Source organism: Panthera leo, chromosome B2 (genome assembly GCF_018350215.1).
Source record: "Panthera leo isolate Ple1 chromosome B2, P.leo_Ple1_pat1.1, whole genome shotgun sequence".
Classification (NCBI taxonomy): Eukaryota; Metazoa; Chordata; class Mammalia; order Carnivora; family Felidae; genus Panthera; species Panthera leo.
The window spans coordinates 11,644,821-11,668,261 of NC_056683.1; the positions used below are offsets into that span (position 1 = coordinate 11,644,821).

The window sequence follows — 23,441 nt, forward strand, 5'->3', positions numbered from 1 at the left end:
AATCGATGCAGAAAAGGCCTTTGACAAACTCCAGCACCCTTTCTTAATAAAAACCCTTGAGAAAGTCGGGATAGAAGGAACATACTTAAACATCATAAAAGCCATTTATGAAAAGCCCACAGCTAACATCATCCTCAATGGGGAAAAACTGAGAGCTTTTTCCCTGAGATCAGGAACACGACAGGGATGCCCACTCTCACCGCTGTTGTTTAACATAGTGTTGGAAGTTCTAGCATCAGCAATCAGACAACAAAAGGAAATCAAAGGCATCCAAACTGGCAAAGATGAAGTCAAGCTTTCGCTTTTTGCAGATGACATGATATTATACATGGAAAATCCGATAGACTCCACCAAAAGTCTGCTAGAACTGATACATGAATTCAGCAAAGTTGCAGGATACAAAATCAATGTACAGAAATCAGTTGCATTCTTATACACTAACAATGAAGCAACAGAAAGACAAATAAAGAATCTGATCCCATTCACAATTGTACCAAGAAGCATAAAATACCTAGGAATAAATCTAACCAAAGATGTAAAAGATCTGTATGCTGAAAACTATAGAAAGCTTATGAAGGTAATTGAAGAAGATATAAAGAAATGGAAAGACATTCCCTGCTCATGGATTGGAAGAATAAATATTGTCAAAATGTCAATACTACCCAAAGCTATCTACACATTCAATGCAATCCCAATCAAAATTGCACCAGCATTCTTCTCGAAACTAGAACAAGCAATTCTAAAATTCATATGGAACCACAAAAGGCCCCGAATAGCCAAAGTAATTTTGAAGAAGAAGACCAAAGCAGGATGCATCACAATCCCAGACTTTAGCCTCTACTACAAAGCTGTAATCATCAAGACAGCATGGTATTGGCACAAAAACAGACACATAGACCAATGGAATAGAATAGAAACCCCAGAACTAGACCCACAAACGTATGGCCAACTAATCTTTGACAAAGCAGGAAAGAACATCCAATGGAAAAAAGACAGTCTCTTTAACAAATGGTGCTGGGAGAACTGGACAGCAACATGCAGAAGGTTGAAACTAGACCACTTTCTCACACCATTCACAAAAATAAACTCAAAATGGATAAAGGACCTGAATGTGAGACAGGAAACCATCAAAACGCTAGAGGAGAAAGCAGGAAAAGACCACTCTGACCTCAGCCGTAGCAATCTCTTACTCAACACATCCCCAAAGGCAAGGGAATTAAAAGCAAAAATGAATTACTGGGAGCTTATGAAGATAAAAAGCTTCTGCACAGCAAAGGAAACAACCAACAAAACTAAAAGGCAACCAACGGAATGGGAAAAGATATTTGCAAATGACATATCGGACAACGGGCTAGTCTCCAAAATCTATAAAGAGCTCACCAAACTCCACACCCAAAAAACAAATAACCCAGTGAAGAAATGGGCAGAAAACATGAATAGACACTTCTCTAAAGAAGACATCCGGATGGCCAACAGGCACATGAAAAGATGCTCAATGTCGCTCCTCATCAGGGAAATACAAATCAAAACCACACTCAGATATCACCTCACGCCAGTCAGAGTGGCCAAAATGAACAAATCAGGAGACTATAGATGCTGGAGAGCATGTGGAGAAACGGGAACCCTCTTGCACTGTTGGTGGGAATGCAAATTGGTGCAGCCGCTCTGGAAAGCAGTGTGGAGGTTCCTCAGAAAATTAAAAATAGACCTACCCTATGACCCAGCAATAGCACTGCTAGGAATTTACCCAAGGGATACAGGAGTACTGATGCATAGGGGCACTTGTACCCCAATGTTTATAGCAGCACTCTCAAAAATAGCCAAATTATGGAAAGAGCCTAAATGTCCATCAACTGATGAATGGATAAAGAAATTGTGGTTTATATACACAATGGAGTACTACGTGGCAATGAGAAAGAATGAAATATGGCCCTTTGTAGCAACATGGATGGAACTGGACAGTGTGATGCTAAGTGAAATAAGCCATACAGAGAAAGACAGATACCATATGGTTTCACTCTTATGTGGATCCTGAGAAACTTAACAGAAACCCATGGAGAAGGGGAAGGAAAAAAAAAAAAAAGAGGTTAGAGTGGGAGGAGCCAAAGCATAAGAGACTCTTAAAAACTGAGAACAAACTGAGGGTTGATGGGGGGTGGGAGGGGGGGGGTGGGTGATGGGTATTGAGGAGGGCACCTTTTGGGATGAGCACTGGGTGTTGTATGGAAACCAATTTGACAATAAATTTCATATATTGAAAAAAAAATGTTTATTTACTTATTTTGACAGAGAGAGAGAAAGCGCGCGAGCGTGCGAGCAGGGGAGAGAGGGGAAAGAGAGGGAGAGAGAAAAATCCCAAGCAGTCTCCTCGGTGTCAGCACAAAGCCCCACCTGGGCCTCAATCTCACGAACCATGAGCCAAAATCAAGAGTTGGATGCTTAACCGGCTGAGCCACCCAGGTGCCCCTGTGTTTTGGAATCTTTTAAATAGATTTTAGTCATTTAGGTTTAAAATTTAAAACTATGGTTTTTATAACACAGTTTGTAATGTATGTATTTTTATCCCAAACTTTAGAAGAAGAGGACAAAAATATTAGGAAATATACTTCATATGTCTTAAAGCTTGCTAAAAGATTATGCATTGATGATGTTATCTCTGAACTAACACTTTCTTTTTTTTTTTTTTTTTTTTTTTTTTAATTTTTTTTCAACGTTTTTTATTTATTTTTGGGACAGAGAGAGACAGAGCATGAACGGGGGAGGGGCAGAGAGAGAGGGAGACACAGAATCGGAAACAGGCTCCAGGCTCCGAGCCATCAGCCCAGAGCCTGACGCGGGGCTCGAACTCACGGACCGCGAGATCGTGACCCGGCTGAAGTCGGACGCTTAACCGACTGCGCCACCCAGGCGCCCCAACACTTTCTTACCATAATCATTCCTCACCATAATCATTCCTCACTTTTAATATCTGACCAACACTTTACCATTAAAGAAGTGAAGTAGCTGCTCTGCTTTATAATAACTGCCATTTTAAATAGAATTTTCCCATAGCATAACATGCTCAGTAGATAACAGCCATTATCATTATGGCAATCTACACTGCCCAGTGTCTGCTCCAAAGATTATACACACGATTATTCATTTTTGAGAGACAGAGCATGAGCAGGGGAAGAGCAGAGAGAAAGGGAGACACAGAACCGGAAGCAGGCTCCAGGCTCTGAGCTGTCAGCACAGAGCCTGATGTGGGGCTCGAACCCACGAACCACGAGATCGTGACCTGGAGTCAGACGCCTAACTGAGTCACCCAGGTGCCCCAGGATTATATTTTATATAACATACATACACATTTGTATAAATATAACATTTATGTTTTAAAAAGTGTACTTTGTGATCCATTAGTGGGTCATGAAATCAATTTAGTGGGTCTCAGCCAGAATTTTATAAAAAATGAAATAAAATAGAAAACATATTTGAATGCATTTCATGTGGTAAGAGACAGAACTGTTTCACAAAACATGTTTTAGTATTATGAACAGGGTGTGTGTGTGTGTGTGTGTGTGTGTGTGTGTGTGTGTAAACTGTATTTCTTACCACTAATTGCCTTTAAAAGTTTGAAAGCCGTTGTTACAAGGCTTTTATTTCTCATGAAAATAATGAAAACACAGTATTCACTCCAGAATAAAGGAAAATAGCTACATTTATTTTTCTATAATTAATATTTGATTCTTATCTTAAATATTCAAAACACCATTACTCAGAGGTAAAAGGTATTGAAAGCATTTAAGAGAATTTTCTATTCCTTTTCCATGGGTGCCATTAGAGAATTAATGAGCTGGTGTTTGTTGACATGATTATTTTCCACAAATGGGTTCTGTTTCCTTTTCCATTTATCTACCATGAAATGTAAGACATCCAAGGACTCTTGCTGTCTAGTTTACTGTTCTCTAGTGGTGACCTATCTCCACGGCAAATACATGACTATCTCCCTTTACAACAAACTGATCTATAACAAAATAGCATCTCATTGGAAGTGTACGAAAAATAACACTAATCCATCCACCCAAACACCCACCTGCATCATGGTCACCTTCCTGTGTTAAAACCCTTCGAGTGTCTATGAACTCTCTTCTCAGAAATCATAATGTCATGGGCAGAAGAAAAAGAAACAATTAGCTGCACTTTACAACTGTGCGTTTCTGCTTGCGGAGAAAATAGGCAAAATAGAAAGTAAAAGGAAGGGTCCGCCTTTGGGGGTCAATGTTAACGTTTGTTACAAGTGTTAGGGAGCAAAGGCAGGAATCCCACACTCCCTTGGAAAGTCGCAAACTCTGTGTTGCTATTAAGCCTACCTCACTGACGTCAACATTCAGGACAAGGGGTAGGTGCTGGAGCATGGCCAACCAGAAGAATGTGGGGGGGGGGGTTCTACCCCGAGCGGAATTCACAAATATGCCCCTTCACTTTCTCCAGAGTCACTCTGGTTAGATCATCCACCGTGACCCCTTAAAGGTAACATTTATTTCTAACAGAAGGGGGTTTCCATAGGAAGTCTTTCTGTGACAAGTGCAGAGACTTAAAAGGGCAAGGAAGATTCTAACAGTCCCCTGTCTCGCAATTTAGTTCAAACCATTTACTGAGTACTTACTCCGTGTCAGGTACTGTGTTAGGGGCTGGAGACAGAGATGAGTTTCCAACTGAGTGGGAGAGACCCCAACACACACGTACAAATGACAGTCGCGTGAGCTGAGCTATACTCGAAATACAAAGGGGGCGTAGAGGAGAAATCCCCATCCCAGATGGAGAGCCGAGGCACATCAATGGAAGTTTCTTAAAGAAGTGATGTTGGAGCGGAGTCTTGGAGAAGAGAGACAGGTACTTCCCCCCAGGGAAGGCCAGGCAGCATGATGTATGTTTGGGACGTTGCAAAAAGGCTAAAGCATATGAGATTTGCAAGCTTTGAAACAACAATCTGATTTGGTTTGGCCTAAGCACGGCATGTGCTGAGGATCCCACCAGCAGTTTGGGAGTGCTGGGAAGCAGCGAGATGCGGGGAGAGAGGAGAGACCACGCTGAAGACAGGGCAAAGGTCAGGCCAACCTCTCACAGGCTGGGATTTTGTCCTAGGGCTAAGATAACGCTTGAGGCGCTAGGATTGCCTCGGTGTTCAAAAACGTCATTCAAAAAAAATTTTAAACATCAAAAAAAGACATTTAAAACATTTAAAAGGACATTTTCTTAATCGTTCTATCTTCTTAAAATTGTAACTATTTTCAAACCTATTTCCTTTAATTTTTTTTCACAGTTTCTTTACATGTGCCATCTTAGTATGCAAAACCTTTTGCACTTCAGCACGTTGGGCTGGTAAATCATTTCCCATGTAGGCATCATATATGTTATTATTTTTTTGATGTTTATTTATTTATTTTTGAGAGAGAGAGTCTACGGCCATACCACCCCGAACGCGCCCGATCTCGTCTGATCTCGGAAGCTAAGCAGGGTCGAGCCTGGTTAGCACTTGGATGGGAGAGAGAGAGACAGAGACAGAGACAGAGAGAAGAGGGGAGGGGCAGAGAGAGAGAGGGAGACACAGAATCTAAAGCAGGCTCCGGGCTCCACACTGTTAGCACAGAGCCCGATGAGGGGCTTGAACTCACAAACCCTGAGATCGTGACCTGAGCCGAAGTCGGATGCTTAACCGACCGAGCCACCCAGGCGCCCCTCATATATGTTCTTTTGAATGGCTGTAGAGGTTTCATTGGGTTCTCACCATGACCAACTTAAGCATTTCCTTTCTGCATGTCAGGTAGGTAGTCTCCAGATTTTCTCATGACCAACGACACTTTCATAAAGAGTTTCTACGTATCTATTTATCTTACGCTTTCCTTGAATTCTCCTTCTAAATTCTACAGTGTGAGGATCCTAGGCTACCAGGAATGAACAGCGTTCTGGCCTTTTTTTCTCCAGGGGGCAGACGGCTTGGTACTTACAGTTTTGTTCCAAGTCAGGCCGGTGGTATGGTGTTCCTTGATGTATGCTTGCAGAGCGCTCCAAATGTTCAAATAGGACTTCACCCAATCCACATGGCGTAAATCGCTTTGTTACAAAAGAGGGTGGAAGAGAGGAGAGTTAGGATCTAAGGTAAAATTTAAAAAAGACTAACAGGAACGTGGTAATCCAGTAACTAAGGCTCAGGAGGACCCTGGACCAGTTGTCTTTCTGGGTCAGTCACCATGAACCAATTTCCGGAAAGGACCCTGAAAGGCTGGTGGCCCAGGTCTCACCTGAGGGGAGCCGAGTGCCCTCCCTGAGCTCCAGGTGAGGGGCCAAGGGGACCCCGGGGAGCAGATCCAGCAATTTGGGCCGTGCGCCCTCACATGACCTCTAACTAGAAGGTGACCACGGAAAGAGACCATCTCTTCCCGTACCTGCTTCTGGTGCAGAATGAGAACAATGTGTTTCGGAGGGGAGAAGGGTATTGGAAGAAAAAAAAAGTCCTTTGGCTTTCTAATAATTTGGTTGATTTATTTGGCCAAGGGAGTAGTAAGGAGGATGCTGATGCAAAGGAGACGATTTCCCACAAACAGGTAACACCCAGTCCCTAACACAACGTGGGGTTTGTAGCATTGGGCACAACCGCTCAACCAGACCCCCGTTTCCAAGACAGAGCGAGCAAACTGTATGAGGGGAGCACGGCACTGTGGCTGCTCTGTGTTGTTTTGTTTTGATAGAACAGCTTTGTTGACATACAACTCACATCCCATACAATTCATCCATTGATTTAAAAACATTTTTTTAATGTGTATTTATTTTTGAGAGAGAGACAGAGCACAAGCAGAGGGAGGGGCAGAGAGAGAGAGAGGGAGACACAGAATCGGAAGCAGGCTCCAGGCTCCGAGCTGTCAGCACAGAGCCGGACGTGGGGCTCGAACTCACAAAACGTGAGATCATGACCTGAGCCGAAGTCGGACAGTTCACCGGCTGAGCCACCCAGTTGCCCCTCAATTCACCCATTTAAAGTGTATAATCCAATGGTTTAGGTCAGCAGCCATGCAATCATCACCACGGTCAACTTTACATCACCTCAGAAAGAAATCCCATACCCATCAGCCATTACTGCACATTTCCCCCAAACTTCCCCAGCCCTGGACAATTCCTAAGCTACTGTCTGCCTCTACGGATTTGCCCATTCTGGCATGTCACAGGAATGGAATCGTACAATATGTGGGGTTTTCTGTGTGTCTGACTTCTTTCACTTAGCCTGTTTTCAAGCTTCATCCATGTTGCTCTTCTGTCAATGATCCGTTGCTTTAACGGCTGAACAACATACCATCGTATGTGCAAACACATTTTATTTATCTGTTCAGTAGTCGCTGAACATTTGGGTTGTTTCCACTTTGGGGCTATTATAAATAATGTTGCTACAAACATTTGTGCACAAGCTTCTGTGTGAACATGTTTTATTTCTTTTAGAGATACACCTTGGAGTAGAATTGGCGAGCGTGTCTGGTTTTTGCGGTAAAAAATATCCGGACGTATTTCTTTTTTTTTTCTTAAGTTTGTTTATTTATTTTGAGAGAGGAAGAGAGTGTCCGCGGGAGAGGGGCAGGGAGAAAGTAAGAATCCCAAGTAGGCTCTGTGCAGTCAGTGCAAGACCCCCACGTGTGGCTCAGTCTCCCAAACCGTGAGATCGTGACCTGAGTGGAAATCAAGAGTTAGATGCTTAACCGGCTGAGCCACTCAGGCACCCCTCGGTACATATTTATTTAAATGTCTATTTATTTTGGGGGGGGGGAGGGGCAGAAAGAGAGGGGACAGAGGATCTGAAGGAGACTCCATGCTGTCAGCACAGAGGCCAACGCAGGGCTCGAACTCATGGACTGTGAGACCGTGACCTGAAGTCAGACGCTTAACGCACTGAGCCACCCGGGCTTCCCAGTACGTATCTCCTACACTGAGTGGTGGATATAGGAGTATCTTTTGTGTTGTGATTATATTTTCCGTATATTTTATAAATATTCTTTCGTATCTCCTCAATGCTTCTGACAACTGAAAATAACCTGAAACAGACGCAGTATTGGTCAATGACCTGGTCCTCACGTTTCCTTCCCACTGAACAGTCTGGGCCGGCCGGTGAGGTGCGGGAGCCCCTCGATTTGCTGACCGATAAGCACTTCCACTTCTGCCGCCTGAGGGCTCAGAGGGGGAGCCGCTCTCCAGCCCAGCGCCCAGGGGGTGGATGTCTCTTGCTCTTGTTTTTGCCTCATTCCTTCCGTGAATGACTAGACATCAGCCCCATCACATACAGCCAGCTGTTGACAGGGCCGGCCACGACATTATCGGAGGGGAAGGACTCTCATAACCCTTCCTGCAGCGGAGACACTGCGGCTTGTCTCCATTCAGCCCATTTTCAATTCCAAACCCAGTGTTAAGTGTCTCCAGGACCTGTTATTTGTGCTGTAGAATGCGAGGTCTATTTTAAGCTGGATCTGCAGGCAAAGCTCCTTGGTTGGGACTCATCTGTACTGCCCTTCTTAGAGATGTCTCTCCGTCCGCCCCAGTTGTATTTCGTCTCCACGCCCTCGCTGGTTTCCCTCTCAGGGGCCTGGTTCACTGTCTCAGCTCACTCCTGTTCCTCACTCACACTTCATTTCCCGATTCCTCCTTTCTTCTCTCTGCTTGCCCACCAGCCCTGTTTGGGGCAGTGTGAAAGAGCTGTGCCCTTATAGGACGGGTCCACCGCGAACCATCACAGAGCCCTCTGGCCGCCGTGGGGACACGTATGGAATGGCACGTATTCAAGTGGGGAGTTTATCATCACGAGAGAGCTGCGGCAGACTTTCCAAAGCACATCCATTATCTGGATAACTGGCCTCACTTTCCACTTTGCTTTAGCTGCAAAGATGGGCTCTTCCCTTAACATTTACCGTAAGCTAGCCTTTGAAAGGAATCAGGAACGCACTACACTAAGTTTGGGGACAGATGTTTAACAAACGAACACCTGAAAATTTGGTCGGTAAAAGAAGGGACGTACCTGTGTTTGTAGTCCTTTAAGACTCTGTTAGTGTAAAAGGTGGCAGCCTCATTCATCTCCTTGACATAAGGACCGGGTTTGGGGGACTGGGCGAACAGGACCGTCACCCCAGCATAGAAGAAAAAAAAACAGGATAAGAAAGAAAATGTCTTAAGGATGAAGAAAAGCCATGGAAAGTTGGAGACAAACATTTTGTTCTGTAAGGATAAGTGAGACATTTCCACATCTCCGAGCACAAAGCATCGAACTGCAAACAGGGTAAGAGAGAGCTGGTGCGTTCACCCCGAGAGGAATCTCCTGGGGTGTAACGGACAGGAAGGAGCCCGAAGGTAGCCCAAAGTTCTCCTAAACACTCCAAAAAATGACAGGTGCAGGGGCCAGACTCACCACAGCTATCCACCCAAGGGCAGGGATGCTTTCGCTGACGGCGGAGAGATGATTAAACATTTTACTCCCCCGGTTTCTCTCTCTGAAAGTTTGGATTTCCTGGATCTTTTCTGAGATTGGTTTCAGAAGCGCAGCGACATCATTCTGCAAGCAAGCATTAAACACTGTTACTAAAGAGCAAGACTCCTAGCAAGCATTGAACATTGTTACTAAAGAGCAGGGCAGAAGTTCAGGTCTCCAGGCTGGCCTCAGCAGGAGCACTTTCCATTGGTCAGGGGCTTTCAGACCAGAACCGAGGGCTGTTGTTACCGTAATACTATGTTTTCATTCTCTGAAGTGTGAAAATTGTACATATTTTTAACATTATGAATGCCGTCTCCTGAGACATGGAAGAAACCCAGCATATGATACAGTGCCTGTTTTAGAGAGTGCAGCATGAACAAGGAAATTGAGTGTGGTCAGTTTAATTTCGAAATGGAACATATAGGCCACACACGCTGGAATAACACAGATCTAAAATCAGGGTGGGTGATGGGGGCGCTTGGGTGGCTCAGTCGGTGGAGCATCTGACTCTTGGTTTCGGCTCAGGTCATGATCCCAGGGTTGTGGGATCGAGCCCCATGTTGGGCTCTGCACTGAGCTGAAATAAAAAAAAAAAAAAGATGAAAATAAAATCTGGGGTGGGGGGAGACATTAGTAAAAAGGTATCTTCTTGCTCCTGTGGGAATAGATGCGAGGGAGGGTCTTGCTTTTACCAGTTACCATAATTCACGTGAAAAAGTGGAGATCTTCCACGGTGGCTCTTTTTTTAAAAAATGTGATGGCTTACAATATTTACGGTTATCTTAGTCTGGTTTGGCTTTCTACCTTGTGCCTCGTGAACCTGGCCAACAACTACTGGTTACTCTCACTTGTGATTAATTCAACAACTGACTTCTCTAGTCATACAGAAAACGACTTTCAAAATTACGTGAGCCGGTTATGAAGTATCACAGACACAGGGGCCTGTACTCCCTCCCCTTCCACCCCTGGAGCAGTCTCTTCTCTTTGGTTTTGAAGTAGATACAAGATTACCTGTTTTTTTTTTTTTTTTGTTTTTTTTTTATGTGTTCCAAAGAACTAGAAACAGCTTGTACTCTGGCAATATTTTACTAAATGGTGTTTGCAGAAATGTTAAATGGAAAGGCCCCTAAAGCTCTTTCATTTCTTTTACTGAGACTTCAGAGCAAAGGTTCTCAACCTTGGCCACACATTGAAATGATCCGGGAGCTTTGAAAAACAGAGGGCTGGGTCCCACCCTGAAAGAAAGACTGTGATTTCACTGGTCTGGAGGTGGTCTGGGGTAGGGATGTGGGGGGAGGGGGTTGGAAATGCTCCCCAGGTGCAGATTTTAATCACTGCTACAGTGATGGCTTAGCACCCCAAAGGGCAGTTGTTCCTGCCAGGGACGGCAGACCGTTGGGGAAGAAGCCACAGTCAGCCACAGCAGCTTCCAGACCTCACTTCTCCTTCTTGACCCTTTTATATACCCTTCCCTACAAGAAATGTATATTAAGAGCTGACACTGGTTCGAATCTCAGCTCTGCCACTTACTACCGATGCGGCCTTGAGCAAATGACTTAATCTGAGCTTTGGTCTTCTCATCTGTAATTCAGAGATAATACCTACAGCCTGTAGACTACAGGACATACAGCATTTCAAGCTTTCATTTCATTTCATTTCATTTCATTTCAAGATTTACTCTTATGTAATTAGCTCGGCGAGGAAGTAAAAGGGATGTCCTCTAGCATATGTAATACTCATTTGCTTCAAGTAAGTGTCTGTGCATTTAAGATAAGAGAGGCTCCAAATAAATATCCACCTAGGTTAATAGGATTTTAGGATTACAGGAATCCAAACTGGGTCATCTAGTTCAGGTTCTGATAGACCCGTCCGAGTAGGTCATGATCAGTGTTTTAAAAAGTAACTGAAACAGAAAAAAAAGTATCAGAGGGCATTCACATGAGGTGGGAGCATCCCAAACATTTGTTTCAGTTACCCAGTGGCTGTGCGTGTACATGCGTGTGTACAATGTATTTCTCATCATGAATCTCAGTCTAAAATTTTAAGAAGTGTGGATGGAATCCAGTTCTCCCACTTCACATAATTAGGAGACAAGATCAGCTAGCCAGTGTTAGTAGAGCTGGGGCTAGAACCCAGGTCTTCTGGGAGGCCCTGAAACAACTTTCTGCATCCGGTGCTCAGAAAAATACAGTTAGCTCTCCACGCACAAGTTTCCTCCCTGCCAGCAAGAGTAGGGGAAGGTATTGTGAAGAGATTAAGGGCTCAGATCTGGAAAGAGACCACCTGGGTTCAAGTCCTTGCTCCCCAGTGTACTAAACCCTAGGCCATTCCTCAGATTACCAAATGTGTCTATGATTCCATGACCTCATCTGCAAAATAGTGTTGATAATGGTACCCACTTGACAGGACTGTTAGGAGGAGTGAATGAGAGGAAGCTGTCTGTACTCGGTATAGAGTCAGGTGCACTGGGGTTCTCCGCAAACAGGGCGTGATCTAAAGGTCTCTGCCAGGGAAGCCTCCAATCGCCCACATTCACTGCCCAGTTCCCTCTTATCACTTGTATGCCAGCACAACAAGAGAGAGATTTCCTAGTTGGGATATGCAAATGGACAGAGGCATGCTTTTTGTTTTGTTTTTGACACCTTGATTTAGGACTTCCAGGCTCCAGAACTGTGAGAAAGTAAATGTCTGTTGTTTAAGTCCCCCAGTCTGTGGTACTTCCTTTTGGCACCTGTAGAAAAATAATCTAAGGGTATAATGGCTTTATAGGAGAAGCAAACACCTCCAAACCTCCAACAACAACTCCCAAATCAACCTCTGAATAAAACAGTCACCCCCCACCAAATACTCCTTGCCTCAAAACTCCATGCCTCTTCCATGTTTGTTTGTTAACGGCAGCCAAAAGTCAGGTTTAAATGCTCTCCCTGGAATTTCGCTATTTGTTTATTTAAAAAAAAACTTTTTTAAATTAAGTAAATACTACCCACGATGTGGGGCTTGAACTCACAACCTCAGAATCAAGAGTCGCATCTTCTATGGACAGAGCCAGTCAGGCACCCCTGGAATTTCACTCTTTAGAAGGGAAACATTGCCCTCTTCAAGGGATTCTTTTTAGTCCAAATCCTACATCAGATCCAAGGTGTGTTATAGGTATTTCTAGAAGGCAGCTGATTTTTGCTTATGGCAAAACTACTAAAAAGCATCCTAATTTCCTCCAACAATTTGCTAAGCTATAATATTCTTGATGCAGTGACATTTCTGAAAAAGACCAGAATATCTGAATTGTTGGTGATATCTGGCCTATTGCCCCAAGGGGAAAAATAACCAGAAACACTGTATTTACAATGTTAGATAGATTTATTAAGGCCATCTTCATTTATCTCTAACTTCCCAAGAACAAACTCTAAAGTCTGAGGAGACAGAAGGATATTATACATTGGTTATCTGATGAAAGCATCATAAAGATTGAGAAGAGTTTCCTTTTGCCTTGGTTTGGCAATTGCACAAAGAACTGTCCTCATTAAGAAAGACAGAGAGAGAGAGAGAGAGAGAGAGAGAAAGGAAGGAAGGAAGGAAGGAAGGAAGGAAGGAAAGAAGGAAAAAGGAAGAAAGAGAGAGAGAGAAAGAAAAAGAAAGAAGGAAGGAAAGGAAGGAAGAAAGAAAGAGAAGGAAAAAAAAAGAAAGAAAGAAAGAAAGAAAGAAAAGAAAAGAAAAGAAAAGAAAAGAAAAGAAAAGAAAAGAAAAGAAAAGAAAAGAAAGAAAGGAAGGAAGAAAGACCGGCTCAGAGAACTAAGTAAAACAGCTATTTGCATAACCTTAATAAACACTATAGCTTTTATTCGGTGCCAGATTTCTCCTGTACTGCAAGCTAGGCTAACACTCTCCAGCTCATCCTGAACGTTCACAGCTGGAATCAAAAACAGAGAACATTAGGGTTATGGTGTGATTTCCATCAAAGCTGACTGTGTAGGGATGTCAGATGAAAGGCAAATGGGAGAGAGGCTTTCAGTTACAAGTATTTCCACCTGTTAAGTACTGAGCAGGTACTAGGCGTACTCAATAAATACAGGCTGAAAGGCACATGTCAATGAACACTACAAAAGGGCTTCCACTCGTAGAAGGGGATACATTTAGGAGGTGTCCTGGGTTGTTTCAATGGATGCATTGGTGATGGCTCCTCAGACCGCATCTAGCTTTAGGCTGACTTGGGATTGGCCAGTTGTACCCAGGTCTCATTCAGATGACTTCCTGCCTTCCTTCCTTCCTTCCCTCCCTCCTTCCTTTTCTTTCTTTCTTTCCTTTTCTTTCTTTCTTTCTTTCTCTCTTCCTTCCTTCCTTCCTCCTTCCTTCCTTCCGTCCTTTCTTCCTTCCTCCTTCCCTCCTTCCTTCCTTCCTTCCTTTCAAAATTTTTTTTAAATCTTTATTTATTTTTGAGAGACAGACAGAGTGTGAGCAGGGGAGGAGCAGAGAGAGCGGGAGACACAGAATCTGAAGCAGGCTCCAGGCTCTGGGCTGTCAGCACAGAGCCTGACAAGGGGCTTGAATTCATGGACCATGAGATCATGACCTGAGCCAAAGTCAGACGCTCAACAGACTGAGCCACCCAGGTGCCCCAGATGACTTTCTTTAAACTCAGGTTTCTATTACTCTGAGAGACCTTTCCTTGGAATAAAACCATTTTGCAAGGTTCAAATGAAGGGTTAACTGGAAAATCTTCTCTTCTCCTTCCCCCAGTTTCTGTGGGCTTTAACAGAAGGAGAAAATGACCAAAATGGAGGGGAGAGAGAGACATCAGCTGACTGTTAGTTTCAGGAAATGTTCTATAGGACTGTCTCAGCTTGATGGGACTGTGCTTTGCAGAGTATTTCAGGACTCAGTGTCTTCATGACCCTAGTTTCTGCCTTAAAGTTGAAGAATTGAGACCCAGTATCATCAACTTCATCTCAGCTTAGCTCCAGAAATAATTGTTTTGCAGAAAGTAAAATTAAAGAGCTTTATCAGCAAGCTCTGTAGAAACTTTACCCAAAAAGGAAAACCAAATTTCCACTCACGCTATTTTGTGAGAAATGGAACAGACTCCCTGGACTTTGACCTCAGAGATGTGTCACTGAGTGGAAGGAAATAAGCCTATTCCTGGAATCCAGGGTTTTCGTGGGGTTCTCTTCACCAGGTAGAGAACGGATCAATCTATCGCTACTTCTTTTTAAATAATTTGTTTTTTCTGGTTATAAAATTAACATACACTCTCTGTGAAACGCTGGGGAAAAAAACAGATGGGAAGACGTCGGTGAACAATAAACATGCTTAATTCCGCCACGTGAAAAAAAAGCCCTACTTAAATGTTTTATTTTTTTTTTCTGGCACACAGACTTAGTAGAGCTCTCTTGAAAAATAACAATAATTACTTTAAAAATAATGGCCATTAAGACCGTAAAGAATGGTCCTAAGAGTGGGATTCCAGAAGTTTCAATGAAAATAAGCAAGGACACAAATAAAATGCCATCAATATATTCTTGGCAAGTACTGTGAGAATTCTGTAATTGTAGAAAGGATGTTCTAAATGTAAATACTACAAAAGCATTACTATCACAATGCAGACAAGCTCAACAGCATTAAAGAAAGTATTTGATTTTAAATATCTGAATCCTACTTACATTTAAAATTCTAAGAAAACTTACATCAAACAGGAATGCTTAGCCAAGCATGCCACCAAATATCAATCATTATTACCTTGGCTAATGTGTTTTTGTGTAAAGTTTTACCAATTGATTCCACTTAGGTGCATGTGTGAACATGTGCGTGAATTATAGCACAAAAGACATATGGAAACATACACATCAAAGAGTTAACATTAAAATTTTTCTTATTCAATCTTGTAGGTTTATTCATATATTTTAAATTTTGTTTAAAAAATTAAAAAAAAATTTTTTTTTGAGACAGAGAGAGACAGAGCATGAACAGGGGAGGGGCAGAGAGAGAGGGAGACACAGAATCTGAGACAGGCTCCAGGCTCTGAGCAGTCAGCACAGCACAGAGCCCGACGTGGGGCTCGAACTCACAGACCGTGAGATCATGACCTGAGCCGAAGTAGGATGCTTAACCGACTGAGCCACCCAGGTGCCCCTTCGTATATTTTGAATTTTCTAATCTGTACACCCATTTATTCTGTTATTAGGGGAAAAGTTTTAAAACATACTAACTAGTTTTGTACCTTCAGTGGTAGAAAAGAATTTAATGGGTGCTATTAAACTTACATATATCAAAAAAGATTAAGCCTCTTCCTTACCATGAGGTAAGTCATTTCAGGAAACCATCTTCAGAAATTATCAGAATGAGTTATTCAGTTGAAGAATAGGTATAGCATTTTCTCAGGCAAGGTTACCCAAATCGGGTTTCTAAAAATATGTTATTTGGGCACGTTTTAATAAAGGAAGCAATTGTTTTCACCATTTTAAGTTAGGAGCAAATATTTTTTACCAGAAACATTAATTTGAGTTCACTCACTTTGGTGCAGTTGTAGACACTTCCCCAGGCTAGTTTCCCTTAATGTTCCTGTTACATAAAAATTTTCCACTGTCCAGGAACATTTTGGAGGTTTGAGAATACGCCTCATGGAAATACTTTCAGAAACACTGGTACAGTTAAGACAACTTGGAAATTGAAAACAATTGCAAAACTGTCACAGAAGTCAATCTAAATAAACGAAACTTACTGAGCACTGCAAACATACATGATATCGTAGTAGTTGTCATTATCTTGCATTGTGATGATTTTCATAGAAGATATTTTTTATGTTCATAAGGATTTACATTCCATATCCTATTTCAGCGTTTGCTAAACTCCCCTAAAAAACACACTTAAGCATCCTCGGCTTTTGCTTATATTCCTTAAAAATCATTTAAAAAAATTTTTACTTGTTTTTTTTTTTTTGTTTGTTTTTGACAGGGGGCAAGGAGGGGCAGAGGGAGAAGGAGAGAAAGACTCCCAAGCAGCCTGCATGCGCCCAGTGTGGACCCAGATGCGGGGCTCGATCTCATGAACCGTGAGACCACAACCTGAGCTGAAATCGAGAGTCAGACGCTTAACCGACTGAGCCACCCAGGCACCCCTAAAAATAATTTTTAAACAGTAAAACCATGGAGACTTGGGTTCCTTGGGGAATGAATTGCTTTGGAGAGTTGCACTGTCCTGATACCCAAGAGAGAAGCTCCTAACATACAAAAACTCCTGCTTAATTTTTTAAAGTTTATTTATTTATTCAGGGAGAGAGAGAGAGAAAGAGAGAGAGAGAGAGACTGAGCGAGAGAGCTCCTACTTAAATTTTTAATGCAAATCTTTCAACAACCCATTATACTCATCAGCACTTTTTCTTTCAGTAATTTTTAAAAAACAAACCATTTCAGACATGCATAAAAGCATAGAGACTAATAGGTAGGCATGTATATGAAACATCACTGAATACTGACTGGGGCCCAGGATCATCACCATGCTGCTCCTTTACTGACATTTGCTGAAGGATGGTTGGACATGCGAGGGTCTGGAGCCTGGGACAGAGAACCTCAGGGAAGGCACAGAAGCTCGACGTCAGCCTGTTCCATTTTTCTCATAAAGGTAGAACCGTGTGCTTGCAGTTACAAATCGGGCAGTTTTAAAATTGAAGCATAGTTGACATATACCATTATATTAGTTTCAGATGTATAATTAATGGTTTGATACCAGTCTGGCTCATATCCACCACCACATGCAGTTACAAAATATGTTTTCTCCTGGTGCCAACTTTTAAGGTTTACTCTCTTAGCCACATTCGAATATGCAGTACAGTATTATTAACTCTAGTCACCATGCTGTATGTTACACCCCCACAGCTTCTTTCTTTTATACCTGGAAGTGTGTACCTTTTAATCCCCTTCACCCACTTTGCCCACCTCATTCTCCACCCCTGACCCCTGGCAACGACCAATCTGTCCTCTCTATCTATGAGCTTGGTGGTTTTTGTTTTCAGTTCTATCAGTTTGGTTTTTTTTTTTTTTGATTCCACCTATAAGTGAGATCATATGGTATTTGTCATTCTCTGATTTATTTCACTTAGCATATGCCCTCAAGGTCCATGCATGTTGTCGCTAATTACAAGATTTCATTCTTGTATATGGCTGAATAATATTCCATTGTATATGCATCCCAGTTCGTCCATCCATCCTGATTGATACTCAGGCTGTTTCCAAGTCTTGACTATTGTAAATAATGCACACGGGGTGCAGATACCTCCTCAAGTTAGTGTTTTTGTTTCCTTTGGAAAAATATCCAGTAATGGGATTACTGGATCATATGATAATTCTAGTTTTAATTTTTTTCCCACACACGCATTTAAAAAAATGTTTATTATTTTGAGAGAGAGAGAGCGAGTGAGCCTGACCGGGGGAGGGGCAGAGAGAGAGAGAGAGAGAGAGAGAGAGGGAGACACAGAATTGGAAGCAGGCTCCAGGCTCTGAGCAGGGGCTCGCACACGTGGACTGATAAATCATGACCTGAGCCAAAGTCGGATGCTTAACCGATGAAACCACCCAGGGGCCCCTATTTTTAATTTTTTGGGGAACCTGTTCAGTGGCTGCACCAATTTACGTTCCCACAAATTGGGCATTTTTAACGTAAAATCTTTTCTGCAAAAGCATTCAGCAAACCACAGGCTAAAGAGCCTTCTCCAAATAAATGTTTTAATTGTTCAGATAATACTACAAATAATAATTTGCACTGTTGCTACCGACACATTGTAAGTTATATGTTTTAACATTCAAAGCCTTATTTAGGATTTCATGGCCCCTGACACCGAGCAGTAGACACTCTGTCAGTCCCCACTTATATTTTTGTCTTTGCCACTGTTCACAGGGGTGAGCCTTATCTCTCATCATTTCTAGTTTTTGTTGTGTACTACCAAAACCTACAATTGATTCGTCAGAACAAGAACACAGTTCTGCTGACATGATATGTGGACCACAATTTTCTCTAAGCTCTCAATGTTTGACATGTCTCAGAAGAGTAGGTACAAGATATAAAAAGTCAAGTTCAACGAAAATCAAAATGTTTACACAATGACCCACAACAATTTGTGTCCTTATAACACCTCATATCCTGAACCTTGCTGCAACAATGGGAGTCAGAAGATGGAAACAACAACAACAAAAACCCTGTAACATTAACTGTTCCTTCAGGTTGAGATTTATTGTTTTCATTATAGTTGTTCTGATAGGTAGAGTCTTTCACTGGTAGTACAAAAAGAGAATAGTCCAGACAGAGAAAACACATCTTTTGTATTCATGCATGGGTGTGCAGGCTAACAAATTAAGTTGAATATCAACAACTTAACCTGGTTACCCACAGAGAGCACAAGAGAGGAGACTGGGTGGTCGAGAAGAATCTTATCTTGCACTTTGTTATGTTTTCAGCTTATTTTATGGGTCCAGCTGAGAAGATATCAACTCTGACCCCATCTGGGGAGGTATCACCTGGCATCTAAGAGTGATGAATTTTGTAACGATCTATAATTTTACTTTATGGGATACTGAACATTAGAGAGGAACAGCAGGTCTCATTTTGTGCTCTACTCAAACGCACAGGGACTTCACTAACAATCTCTACGGGTATAAATTGGACAACACTGCCAAAACTGTCCAGATTCACCAGCTTTACAAAATCTACAACAATATACTATGATCAGAAATTAGTTCTCTGCAAATGCAAAAAACAAAAACCAAAAACCAAAAAACACACAACTGAACTGCCATTAATCTTTTTTTTCCTATTAACATTTGTTGAGCACTAACTGTATGCCAAGCACCATACAGTCACTTGTGTCTACTTTCTAATGATAAATCTCAGTTTATTTTTTTTTAATTTTTTTTGATAAATCTCAGTTTATTTTTTTTTAATTTTTTTTGATAAATCTCAGTTTATTTTTTTTTATTTTTTTTGATAAATCTCAGTTTATTTTTTTTAATTTTTTTTGGTAAATCTCAGTTTATTTTTTTTAATTTTTTTGATAAATCTCAGTTTATTTTTTTTGATAAATCTGTTTATTTTTAATTTTTTTGATAAATCTCAGTTTATTTTTTTAAAATTTTTTTATAAATCTGTTTATTTTTTTTTAATTTTTTTATAAATCTCAGTTCATTTTTTTTAATTTATTATTTTTTTTGATAAATCTCAGTTTATTTTTTTTAATTTTTTTTGGTAAATCTCAGTTTATTTTTTTTAATTTTTTTGATAAATCTCAGTTTATTTTTTTTGATAAATCTGTTTATTTTTTTTTATTTTTTTTGGTAAATCTCAGTTTATTTTTTTTAATTTTTTTGGTAAATCTCAGTTTATTTTTTTTAATTTTTTTGATAAATCTCAGTTTATTTTTTTTTAATTTTTTTTGGTAAATCTCAGTTTATTTTTTTTAATTTTTTTGATAAATCTCAGTTTATTTTTTTTTATTTTTTTTGGTAAATCTCAGTTTATTTTTTTTAATTTTTTTGATAAATCTCAGTTTATTTTTTTTGATAAATCTGTTTATTTTTAATTTTTTTTGATAAATCTCAGTTTACTTTTTTTAATTTTTTTATAAATCTGTTTATTTTTTTTAATTTTTTAATAAATCTCAGTTCATTTTTTTTAATTTTTTTTTTTTTTTTTTTTTTTTTGATAAATCTCAGTTTAAACTATCAAAGCACCATTTGAAAAATCCCAGCCTAGTCAACCGGATTTACCGGGTTATTATCTTCCTCCTCAATAAGCGGCCCACGGTAGAGGCACAGCTAGATCTCCCTGAGATTCATTTATGCAGAATATTGCTGAGATGACCCAAATCTATAGTTTCCCTTCCAAACTCAGGAGATAAGAAAAACTTCAACAACTATCCTGTGAGTCTTAAGTCACATGGCAGGTGAACCATTACTGTCTCAAGCTACTAACGCTTAGCTCCAATAATCCTTAATTAGAAACTTGCTTTTTCTTTTAAGGTTAGCACAATCTCCATGAGATTCCACTGTCCGATTTTATCAAGCACAATGCTTCCCACTGGGCATCCAGTTTGGTGAACAGCTCAGCACAAATAGTGCTTCCTGGTCAACGGAGTTTGGTATCCCCCTTTTGGTGAGTCATGATTCACCTCAGAATACTGCTAGAGAAGTACGAAAGAAACCTATTTAACTTTGTTTAACCTGATGTTTCTACAGTTTTTTGTTTTTGCCCACAGAACCTTTTCTCTCCCCCACCCCTGGTTTTCTAGGGAACCGATACTCTGTGGGACAGAGCGTGGGAAATGCTGTTCCAGGGAGTCCGTGGGGCGGCTGCAGGAACTCCCAGAAGTCTGCAGGGCTGCTCATTGGGTATCCATCATTCCCCTCCTCTCCACTTGGTCTTGCTCATTACCACTGAGATACTTCCAAGGGCATTTAATGGAGGTAAAGAAGTCTCTAGTCCCCCTCCAACACCCACACCCACACCCACACCCACACTGGGAGGGCTGTTGGCACAGCCTGCCCCCCTCTGCACTGAGATTCTGTCTTCTACTGCCATCCCCTCTGCCAGTCCTTCTCTGACTCGCCTGGTGCCCACTTCTAATCACCCCCACCATTTGCAGCTCCAGTCTTTCCTCTCCCTTCTCCTTAGCGTCTTTGTTTTCTTTTTTTTTCTCTTGCAGATCGAACCCTGGGTGGAAAGGCAGACTCCCTAGAAAACACAGCATTCTTTTCCTTCTGCAGAGCAAACTGATGGCTAATGACATTTGCCTTTGGTCCTTCCAGGTCTTGAGCTGTCTCTTCTCCCTGGGCTGCCCCATGGCCATGGGATGCTTCTTGGTATCCAAGAGGGATTTCTGGCTGCTTCCAGCTGCAGAGAAGTTTCCTGTTTTAAGGTTTCCTTATGTTGTAGATCTCATGGGCTCAGCCTTCTCTGTGCTTATAGATTCCTGTGCCTGGTGTTTCACACTGACTTCTAAGGGGAAGTGCGGCTAACAGGGTGTGTGAAGCTAGCACAAAACGTGATATACATCCAGAACGACTTTCTATGAGGTATGTGCAGGAAGACCATCTTTGATCTTTGACTTAGTTATTAGACATAAGGCCTACTGCTCTTGACTATGTAGTAAAATGGAGATGATTGTATTCATTATGTCTCTAAAGAGAGTCATCTTGTTACCTGTTTGTTTCTTCATTTATCCAACAAATATATGCCAAGGGCCATTTACGTGCCAGGGCTGGTCAGAGGTGCTGGGGTAGGGCACCCCAATACAGACAGTTTGCAGCAGCAAACGATACAGTGACTCTTACGTCCCTGCCCTCTTTTGTTCAAGTGAGGTGGGGAAGGAATTGGCTCATATGGGTTTGGAGGTGGGCAAGTCCCAAGATCTGCAGGGTGAGCTGGCAAGCCAGAGACCCAGAGCTGACGGCAGAGCTCCAATCTGAAGGCCGGCAGGCTTGAGACACAGGAAGAACTGGTGTTAAGTTTGAGTCCAAAAGCAGAAAAAAAGCTGATGTCCCAGTTTGAAGGCAGTCAGACAGGAGGAATTCTCCCTTACCCAGGGGAGGGTCAGGTTTTTTGTTCTATTTGAGCCTTCAGCTCATCAGATGGGGCCCACCCACATTAGGGTGCTTTATTTATTCAACCTACTGATTTAAGTGTTAATCTCAGCCAAAAACATCCTCACAGAAACAGCTAGAATAACGTTTGACCAAATATCTGGGCACCCCAATGGCCTAGTGAGGCTGACGTATAAAGTCAACCGTGACAAGAGACAGTACACTCTGCGGGGAGCAGATTTCTGATTAAGGATGATTGGAGCTGGGTATCAGTAAGAACAAAGAATTATAAATAACTAAAGTATATAGTATGTTAGGTGTTAAAAGCCACTGGGAAAAAAGGTGGAGTCGAGTGAGGGGGATCAGAAATACATGTGGGGATGGGGTGCAATCTAAAATAGGATGACCAGAAGAGGTGTCAAGAGGGAGGTGACATTTGAATAAATACTTGGAGGAGGGTATTAGCCGTGGGGCTGTCTGGGGGAAGCAGAAAGAGCTCTTGAAGAGGAAAAAACCATCACAGGGGTCTTGAGGCTGGAATGTGTCTCCAGGGTTCAAGGATCAGCCAGCAAGACCAGTGGAGCTGGAACGAGTTGGAGGAAGAGGTGGAAGAGGAAATGGTGGGGAGCAGGGGAACGAATCACACGGGCTGTTGACAGGACTCTGGCTCTTATCCTGAATGAAACAGAAATCGCTACAGAGTTTTGAGCACAGGAATGACATGATGTGATTTTCTTTTATAAGAATCATTCTGGCCGCTGCGCTGAGAATAGACTGGGGGAAGGGGGAGGGTAGAAGCAGGGAGATCGTATTTGAGACTTTGCGAGAATTTGGATGAGAGACAGAAGCAGCTGGGGCCAGCGTGACCGTAGCGGAGGCTGTGAGGAGATTCTGGACTGGACGTGGGCTATCTGAGCGCAGGAGGAGTTAAGAATAACTCCTTGGTTTTTGATCTGAGCAATTAGGATGGAGTTGTGGTCACCTGAGAAGCAGAAGTTGAAGAAGGAACAGATTTTAGGAGGAAGACCAGGAGTTCAGAGTTGACACACTCTTTAGGCTACCCTTAACCTTGCCTTCCCAAGGGCCACACTTCACTAAGATTGTCTGCAAAGCGGCTCCCGATGTCCTTAACTCCCCTCCTTGCTTCTAACTAAGCTTGATTCCTTTCTGGTTTCCATGCTCAGGAGCAGGTTCTCCCTTCTCAATTCAGTGCAACACAGTGTATCATGTGTTGTTCCTCATACACAAGGATGGTGCCTTTGGCCCACAATCAGCAGGAGGTGAGCTCGGTGCCGTTTCTCTCCTGGTGATGGTTTGTGCTGAGTCATCCACTCTGGCCAGCGGCAAATGTCTGCGAGACAAGTCGCCTGGATAATGGGTACACCCCGGGGTTGGCGGTAAAA

General features: G+C 42.0%; 1 protein-coding gene across 2 annotated transcripts in view; it reads right to left on the reverse strand.

Annotated features, from left to right (window-relative positions):
* The window catches only part of CAP2 (cyclase associated actin cytoskeleton regulatory protein 2), a 157,722-nt gene that overhangs the window by 35,440 nt on the left and 98,841 nt on the right, over positions 1-23,441 (reverse strand). For both annotated transcript variants that reach the window (XM_042937835.1, XM_042937834.1), the window contains exons 5-7: positions 9,419-9,562; positions 9,032-9,117; positions 5,988-6,093 (exon numbers count right to left, since the gene is read on the reverse strand). In XM_042937835.1, the coding sequence (XP_042793769.1) occupies positions 5,988-6,093; positions 9,032-9,117; positions 9,419-9,562 (336 nt within the window). The remainder of the gene's footprint in view (positions 1-5,987; positions 6,094-9,031; positions 9,118-9,418; positions 9,563-23,441) is intronic.